A 9,274-nucleotide genomic window follows, 5' to 3' on the forward strand; every position below is an offset into this window, starting at 1 on the left:
GCTTGGTGAACTTCATGAAATAAATAAATGGGAAGAAATCAGAGATGCCCAGAATGGATGTACAAAGATGACCAGGAATGCTGCTTTGTATCTACATAGAACAGACAGGAGGATCATCTACATACATCAGACCAACAGCAAGTCTCTAAAAAAGAGCTGAACCTGCAAAGTGAAGACACTTTGCAACTCAACAGAATTTAGAACTGCTTTAGAAAGTTAATTGTTTAAGAACTGCTTATTTAGCCCAAACAAAATTTGGAACATTTCTCCCATCATTTCTGTGTTTTTTCATAGATGCAAATTCTTAAGTTTCTTTTTACTTTTCTCCAGTTGGGAAAAATTTTGCAGAAACAGTGCAGCTGTCATAACACTGTGAACACAGCCAGAAAGAGTGACTCACAGCTTAAACAAGGTGAACTTCATCTTTGATTTCAGTTCTCTCTACAGCCTGTTTCCATCTCTTACCACTAGCTGTGGTGGTCTAGCTGCAGTATGTCAGGAGTGGAAGATCTAGGCCCCAAAACACTTTCTCAAGTTGAAAAATGAAAGAGAGAGGAAATTCAATTTTTAGTTATGTACAGACACAAATCCAAGTGTGGGTAAATTGAATCAGCACTGCTTCAACAGTATGCACTCCTCAGGGCTGAGCTCACAGGCACTGTTTATCCAATCAGATACTATATAATCTTTAACCACTATCTTATATGGTCCTTGAGTGCACCTCTGATACAACAGATCACTTTCCCTCTGTCAGCTGGTCATCGTCCTCCACTACTGCTGACATCCTTACCTGCTGATCAGAGTATCCACCTGGAGAAACGAGGAGCTTACATTTTAAAATTGTACCCAGAGTATCACTCTCCAGATATCCAAACAGAGACTATTGCCTCACACTTCATTACTGGGGATTTTTTCCTTCTCCAGTTACTGCTTGGAAATCCTTCTCTTTGCAGCAGCTGTCTTAGCTGCATGTCTCCTTCAACGCAGTAAAGAAGATAGTAGTAACACCTCCTGTAGATCTGCTATTACCTGCCTCTGCAGGGTGGCCAATGATGGATCTTCTTCTCCAGTCCTGCTACTGCCCCTTCCTATGTTGTTGGCCCAAGTACTGAGGACATAATTTCTGTGAGGCATCAAGTCCTCTCTCCTGCTCAGAGATCATTTTCCCTCTCTTATGATTAAAAGACAGGGGACTTCAGGGCTGCCCACTCGGGCAACAGGTACATGCTCTGATCTAATTCATTTAGAGCTCATTAAAAGAAGCAGGATGTTAGAAACAAAGAAAAAGAGGATGAATAAAAGTCCTCATACCATATTTATCCATGTACATAGAATGGCTGTAGGCACCCAGTCATGCCCAAATATGGAATTAGAAGCCTAATTCTAAGATTTTTTTTTTTTTTAAATCTTGCCAGGAATGTTTGCTGGCTTGATTCCTCTAATTATGTGGCTCCCCAGGGGCAGTAAAGTTTTCGGCTACTGGGGACAATATGAATTGTTTTTAATCAAAGCTACTAAAATGATGCTTTGCGGTGAGGGTTATACTGCAGAACTGAAATACAGCTAAATGTCTAGATGTCTTAGGGATGCTTAAACACTGGAAGGAATTTTCCTGCTTTCTGTTCATCCTTAAAAAAGGTCAGAGGGAAATGATTTTTTTCTCCCTGCATCATGCTAGGCTTGTAATCCGCACAACAGAGAAGATGTGCTTATTGAAGAAGAAACGTGCCCAAGACACTCTCCAGGGAAAATAGTCTCCCATTAGGCTGTGCTTTAGAGATACTAAGCGATGTGAAAATTTCTCATGTGAGAAGACATAATTGGTAGGAATCTCATCCTACAAACGTGAAGGGATTTGTCTCATGCTCTCATTCCGCCTTCAGTCCCACTGACTCTTCCAGAGATTTTACTATAATCCCCTGCTTCTGTGGTGCATGGTATGCTTCGCCCACAGGGGAGCATAGTGTCGTCCTCTTCCCACAGAGTATAGGTAGAGGTTTTAGGTAGAGGAACATGTTACAGGCAAAGAGTTGTCTTGTATTCCTTTGATTTAGTCAAAAGACTCCTTCCATGCCATTATATTTTTCTATTGGCATAGCAATAGCCTAGGCCTTCTATTAAGGTTCCTGAAATCAACCCACCACTGCCCGTTGTTTTGGTAACCAGAGAGTAGGAATAGAAATACAAATTTTAAAAAATAAACAATAATAAAACATTTTCCTGGTACTGCTTACCCGCTAAGTACACCGAGAACCAAGTTAAGTACAAAAAATGACCCTATGATGATTAGTGTAACAAAATAGATCCAGGGCCAGTCCCTTCCTATGGCATCATTGACCTGGAAGAGTGGAATGATAATTAGTGAGACAAGCTCAGATTCTGAGCGCTGCAAGGCTCCAGCCAAAGAGATCCCAAGTCACCAGCAGTAAGATTTTCAATAGCCATTTTTTAAAAAATTTATGACAGGTTAACTTTAGCGATTTTGAATGCCCTGAGGTTGAATTTCTTTGTCAGAGAATAACACCTCTTTTGTTACCTGTATTGTTATTAGCAATGTTTGAACATTTTGTCAAAATATTTGAGAGCTGATGTGAAGCTTCCTTGGATTCAGATTTTTAATCCCTCTGAAAGAATCCTGGTGACAGGGAAGAACCCTTATTATGGAGTCTTGCCCTGTAGCATTGGAAAAAGGACACCAAAACTGTCAGCTTACCCGCTCAACACACCAAGAACCAGATTTAGAACGAAAAAGGATCCAAAGATGACCAGACTGACAAAATACACCCATGGTAACTCATAGCCCATAGCGTCCTGCATCTGGAAAGACGAAGGAAAGTTAGAAGACAGAGAGGGAAAGCAGAAATGATTAGGCAAAGGAACAGATGGAAAGGTTTGTAAACAGAGCCTGTGGTTGGTTTACACAAAATCATAGCAAGTGTTTCTGTATGTTCTTTCTGATGTGACCGCTCCTTTGATTGCTTTTTTCCTCTAGCTGTTTCCTTACAGGCAATGATTAATATAGGCTGAGATATAACCATGTGCTATACGAGCACTTCTTTGGATGTTCAGAGTTGTGGACTGTCACTTTCTGGAGTTTACTCGCAGCACCACAAGCATCCATGTGATGACTTCTAAACTTCTATTCTAATCACCACACATACGTATGACTCTCTGCTGCCAGTGAAAATATTGCTAGTTTTTGCTAAGCATTGCCAGAGTGTGTTGTCAGATGACGTTTACTTCCCATGTGTAGCACAGGTACATGTAACTCAGAGAGAAGCATGTGGTATCTGTGGGCAAATACTGATCTTTCTCTGGCAATGCTCTGGTAATCTTCACAGCTTACCACAGTGAGGGCAGTAGCTGTATGCTTTTGAGGAATGTCCTTTCAAGGCCCATCGTGTTCTGACCTGGTCAAGTGTTTTCTAAAGCTTTCTCACAAACTTCCTGTCTCTCCTTGAAGGATGAATCTCTCCTTCAAAATATGATTCCTACACAACTGAATACTCTGAGACTTTGAGACTGTAAACTGAATGACGTGAGCATAGGTCTGGCTTTCACACTATGATAAATATCTGCAAATGAAGCAGGCAGACTATTGTTTTAGCACCAGAACCTGTACTATGTGTAGAGCAACTCTAGCACATAATAAGATACTGTATAAATTCTAAAAGCATCTAGTAGATAAACACCATTTCACCTTGAAATCTCCTTCAAAGTTCAAAATTTTGGAAAGTTGCTGGATACTTTAATAGAATCTCACTTTCATGACAGTATCAAGAATATCAGAGTCCCTTCTTCTTTACTTTTCATAAACACTTATCTCCTGAGCCAGACATAGCATCATTAAAGAAACAGATGGTGGTTAACATTTTCAGGAGCACTAAAATGATTTATGAACGTAAATTGCAGACTTGAAAGTACCTAAAGGCATAAAGCAGCCTAGGTTCCTTTGTTTTCCATGCTTTTGAAAATGTTATCATACGTTGTCCTCTCCTTCCAGGAAAACGCTCTCTCCTTTGCAACCTAAGCATTTGTTGTGATCACAGAAGAAATATTCTTCCATACATGGGCACTGAGACACACTTCAGGGGAGGCGATCTGACTCAAGATTCATAACAACTCAGGGAAGGAATTTCAGACCTTCAGCAAGACAAGGCAGGAGAGTAACACTAATATAATCAGTTCTTTGTGAATGGAAGTCCATTATCCGTTTTTCTTTCCAAGTACAGTCACTGAAGTCCTTGTCTGGCAATAGTCCACAGTCAATGGGCCGACCCAGTACTCTTATCTCAGGGCTCCTTCAGCTGCGACTGAACTGAAGTAGACTCATTAAAAAATAAGCTCAAAATCTGCCCCTGTGAAAACAGTTCATCAGCTCCTTCCTCACAGGATTAATACATTTGGTGGTCAGAAGAGAGTGCCTGAACACCTCTCTTCAGGAATCCAGGAGTCCCTCTAACATTCCCTAAGCATATTACCCAGTTTCCCTTTCAATACTTTTGTAGAATTGTTCAGTTAGTTTATAAATAATACTAATTATTCTTTATGTTTGCAAGCCAAATTTCATCCCACATGACCAAAAAGTAGACGCTCTGGTGTGAAACAGATCAGTGCTTTAAAGAGAACAAAACATCATGGTATATAAAAATGGAAGCAAATATTCACCTGAAATCACAGTGGAGAAATTAGGCGGGCAAAACTTAAGTACCCAAGCTGGAATTAAGTAAAGAAATGAGACTTTACATCCTCTCTCTTCTACAAAGAACACCACTATCTATATAAAGCAATCAGCACAAACAATATGTATGGATTACTTTGAAAAACTGCCATAAGAATTTACCAGTGCAGGCACAATGATGAGTCGACTTCCTTCTAATTATGATAGATGGTGATAAAAAAGCCTCAGCTGTACAGTATTTATCTATCGACAGGTTTTTTTGTCAGCTGGGAAAGTCAGCTGGAAAAGTAGAACTTCTCAAAGCTGTGGTACAAGTGAATCCTAAATAGCAAATGCCAGGGTGCCGGCTACAGAATTCAGGTGCCTGTCCTTTTGTATTACTCTGGCATGAAGAAATTTCCAGATGGCAAGAAGTTTCCATTGTGGCCTGGTAAGGTATATAACTAGAATATAGTGTACTCTGGCTATTCTCAATGCCTGCACGATTGCATAACAATTGTACCAGCTAGCATCAGCACAAATTAGTCCCCCAAAATAGACCTGCATTCTGGTACAGCAGAGCATTTGGGACTTCTCACACTGAACATTTAGGAGGTCAGCTTTTCATCTCCTTTTTATTGCCCAGTCATATACGTAACAGAGAAGCTGAGAGGCAGAGACAGTGGTGGCTTCTCACGTGTAGAGAAACCATCAGTATTTGGCAAACAGCTGAGTACTTACTGTCTCTCTGTTGCCGGACTCCCTATGCTTGGTGCTCTCACATCTCATTTTCTTTAGTAGGAGGTGAGATTATTCCATTCACCTGGGACTGAGCCACAGCTGACAGGACAGTATGTTACATGTTGATATAACATCAGGTATTTGGTAAATTCTGCTGAAAAACCCCTTTGATAAGGAGACAGTACGTTGTGAGCTTACTATTTGCTCTTGAAAAATGTCTGCAGGAGAAATGCAGAGATATAGGCTGCTCGGCAGAAGTTGGGGGGAAAAAAGGAAATAGACTTACTCAAAACAGTAACAGCAATGTATCAACATTTAAGAAACATTAAATCCTTAGCTAAGATTGTATCCTTCCAAGTATCTGGAAATGCTTCCTCCAAAATGGAAGTATCCTAGAAGCCCAGGATGGACTGTCCTCAACTGAACAATGCTCCCATACAGTTATAATTAAAAACCTTGCACCTGTGTTTGAAATGGCTTCCTGGAAACTTATTATCATTCTGCAAATATGTAGCTATTAATCATGTGTGTATGCATACACATGTCCTACGTGACTGCAGCTGGAGGCTTTCACCGCAAGCTTAACTTAGGTGGTAGAGCTGATTTTTCCTAATTATGCTATTGAAGTGGAGAAGCTGCAGAGGGTCATGACAAGATCAGAAGGAGTTTTACCATTTGCACACTACTGAGTGCAGAAAACGAGGTCTGCAAAATATATTTTGTACTGTTGTCTACAGTGAACAGAAAAGGGTTCAGTTATAGGTTAGCTCTCTAGGATGGACAGTACAACTCCTGATACACGGTTCAGCTCTGGTCACTGAGTACACTTCTTTTCCCCAAGTGTTTACTATTAACCATATGAATTTCAGCAGAAAAGGTGGATCATTTTCTAAATTTACAGTTCTGAACAAAGACTATCAGCCAGCATATGTCTGAATTATAATATTCCAGCTACAGTAGTCAAGGTGATTGCAACCTGATGTCAACTTAAGCATGTATGGGACAATTGTTAGGTCAGCTGGAAGCACAGCATTGGTGGGAATCTGCAGACTGTCATTTATAGAAATAATTCCGCTTTCTGAGTCAAACTGCCTGATCTTTCACAGCTCACATCTCAACACTCACATCTCACTACTCTCAACAGTGAGAAAGTTGGTACATTTCTGAACATAAATGCATCATCTCTTGGAGACCTCAGAGACAAGGATCTTATTGCTTCTTGTGATTTGCTACATACCCTCTCCGGCACGGTGGGGACATCATTTTGGCTCACTATGCTTCAGCTTTCCAATCTGCAAAGTGGGATACCACCTTGCCTCACTGGGAGAGAAACCACTCGTCATCATGACTAAAACAGGGTATTTCAGCATGTTTGAGGTTTGATGCACCCTGCCAAGCATCCTTAATTGCTATCATGACTACAGCATTTCAACGTCCAGTTGAAGGCTTTTCTCTCAATGATACAGATAATCTCCTAGAAATAGCACCAGGATTTTTAATTCTGTAGTTTGCTGATGACAATTACAACCAGCAGTTTCAGTAGGGGCCAAGGAATAAAATTTTATTTATATCTATAAATAGACCTTTTTGCCTATGTATTCTGGTTCTTCAGAAGACGTAAGTGAAGACATATTGGTAAAGCCACAGGGAGATATATGCACGCGTTACTTGTTTAGAGAATTTTTTTTTCCCAGGGATAATAGTCTGGCATATTTTGCAAGTATCTCATTCATTACACAGGCATCATAGTTCAAAGATAATGTTAGAGGCATATTATCTATTAACATAATGGTTAAGCATCACCAAGCACATAGTGGAGGTCTTCCAGTCACTTAATGGGAGGGGTAGACACAATTCACTAAATTCTGCTGACTTTACAATTCACACACCCACACCCTGATACTTTGTGCCAAACACCTTTCAAAAATAACTGAAAGTTACAGGAAAAGTTTAATCCCTCATAGAAGGGCAACTGTCACTGGAAAGCAGCAAGCTGAAGAAAAAAATGCAGTCTGTCTTGTTCGGTGCACAATACCGGAGAGCTGCAGCTTAATGAAAAGTAAGTTAGCTAGGACACCATGGCTAGGCCTCTATTTCTTGAATAAATTGCTAATTGATTTCTAATGACTATAGAATGTTATGATAGCCTTTTTGAAATACAAGTCAAGTGCTTCAAGTATTCTATCATGAAGTGTATAACCTTTCACAGAGTTAACATTAATCAAGAGGAACAGAGTATTCAATAAAATTAAAGGGCAGTAAATTTGGAAATTTTGTGTAGAAATGCTATTTTATGCAGCCTATCTGTGGAATTCACTGCCTCTGGAAATGATCTAGCCAAATGTAATGGTTATGGCCAGTAGCGAGATCTCTACTTGAAATCAAGTCTTTCGTGTAATGATATAAAATTGGAGAATATTGGGAGCAGGAGACAGCAGAAAGAAGAGGTAACAATTGTCACTGAATGTATCTTCCTGCTTCAAGCCTTCATTTTGAAAATAATCTTTTTCAGGAAAAGTACTTAAGCACCTTCATAACTTCAAGGATGCATAGAAGTGATTTCCTCAGCTTAGATCAAAGATCAAACGGTGGCCTACCGGCAGGCGTGGCTCAGTTGATACATAAAGGGCCATGCATATACTAATGTGAGATTTAGATATTTAACATTGATCAATTACAAAGTAAAGAGGTTTGGATTAAAACATAAATTTTCCTTTTCCACTCCCTCTTTCCTTCTCTTCCCATGAATATTTGGGTGAATGCGTTTCATTCACACATATGCTCATGGAAGTACAACTTTAAATTCTGCTTAAACAACACTAGAAACTTCTTTCATAGGATGACGCACTGTTTTGCACTGTGAGGGAAAAATGTTTTCCCAAAAACTTTTTAGTCAGAACTCAGCTACAAAAACAATTAAAATAAACAGAGGGTGGGGTGGAACTTCACCCTTTACAGCTATGGTGGTGTTGACAATATTAAAGAAAAAAAAATAAATCTACATTATAGAGAGTCATAGAATCATAGAATCATTAAGGTTGGAAGAGACCTCCAAGATCATCGAGTCCAACCATCAACCCAACACCACCATGCCCACTAAACCATGTCCCTAAGCGCCTCATCTACACGTCTTTTAAATACTTCCAGGGATGGTGACTCAACCACTGCCCTGGGCAGCCTGGTCCAATGTTTAACCACTCTTTCAGTAAAGAAATGTTTCCTTACATCCAATCTAAACCTCCCCTGGCGCAACTTGAGGCCATTTCCTCTCGTCCTTTCGCCAGTTACTTGGGAGAAGAGACCGACACCCACCTCACTACAACCTCCTTTCAGGTAGTTGTAGAGAGCGATGAGGTCTCCCCTCAGCCTCCTTTTCTCCAGGCTAAACAACCCCAGCTCCCTCAGCCGCTCCTCATAAGGCTTGTTCTCCAGACCCCTCACCAGCCTCGTTGCCCTTCTCTGGACACGTTCCAACATCTCAACATCCTTCTTGTAGTGAGGGGCCCAAAACTGAACACAGTATTCGAGGGGCGGCCGCACCAGTGCTGAGTACAGGGGCACTATCACTTCCCTGCTCCTGCTGGCCACACTATTTCTGATACAGGCCAGGATGCCGTTGGCCTTCTTGGCCGCCTGGGCACACTGGCGGCTCATGTTCAGCCGGCTGTCGACCAACACCCCCAGGTCCTTTTCCGCCAGGCAGCTTTCCAGAATCATAATACATGGTTTAAAATGCAGCTTTTTAAACTCTATTCTGACACTCTATAATTCCATTTTTTTTTCTTCTGTTTAAAAAGAAATGAGTTTGTACCACAGCCTTTCTGTCACTTTTATGTTGCTATTTTGCTTCTAGAGGTTTAAAAAACAAACAAA

The 9,274-nt window shown here is 40.6% G+C and overlaps 1 protein-coding gene across 1 annotated transcript in view; it reads right to left on the reverse strand.

Annotated features, from left to right (window-relative positions):
• The window catches only part of CACNA1C (calcium channel, voltage-dependent, L type, alpha 1C subunit), a 422,263-nt gene that overhangs the window by 148,592 nt on the left and 264,397 nt on the right, over positions 1-9,274 (reverse strand). Inside the window, 1 exon segment of the mRNA XM_009332885.1 lies at positions 2,714-2,817. Within this exon segment, the coding sequence (XP_009331160.1) occupies positions 2,714-2,817 (104 nt within the window).

This window comes from Pygoscelis adeliae, unplaced genomic scaffold (assembly GCF_000699105.1).
Source record: "Pygoscelis adeliae isolate BGI_AS28 unplaced genomic scaffold, ASM69910v1 Scaffold38, whole genome shotgun sequence".
NCBI classification, from domain to species: Eukaryota; Metazoa; Chordata; class Aves; order Sphenisciformes; family Spheniscidae; genus Pygoscelis; species Pygoscelis adeliae.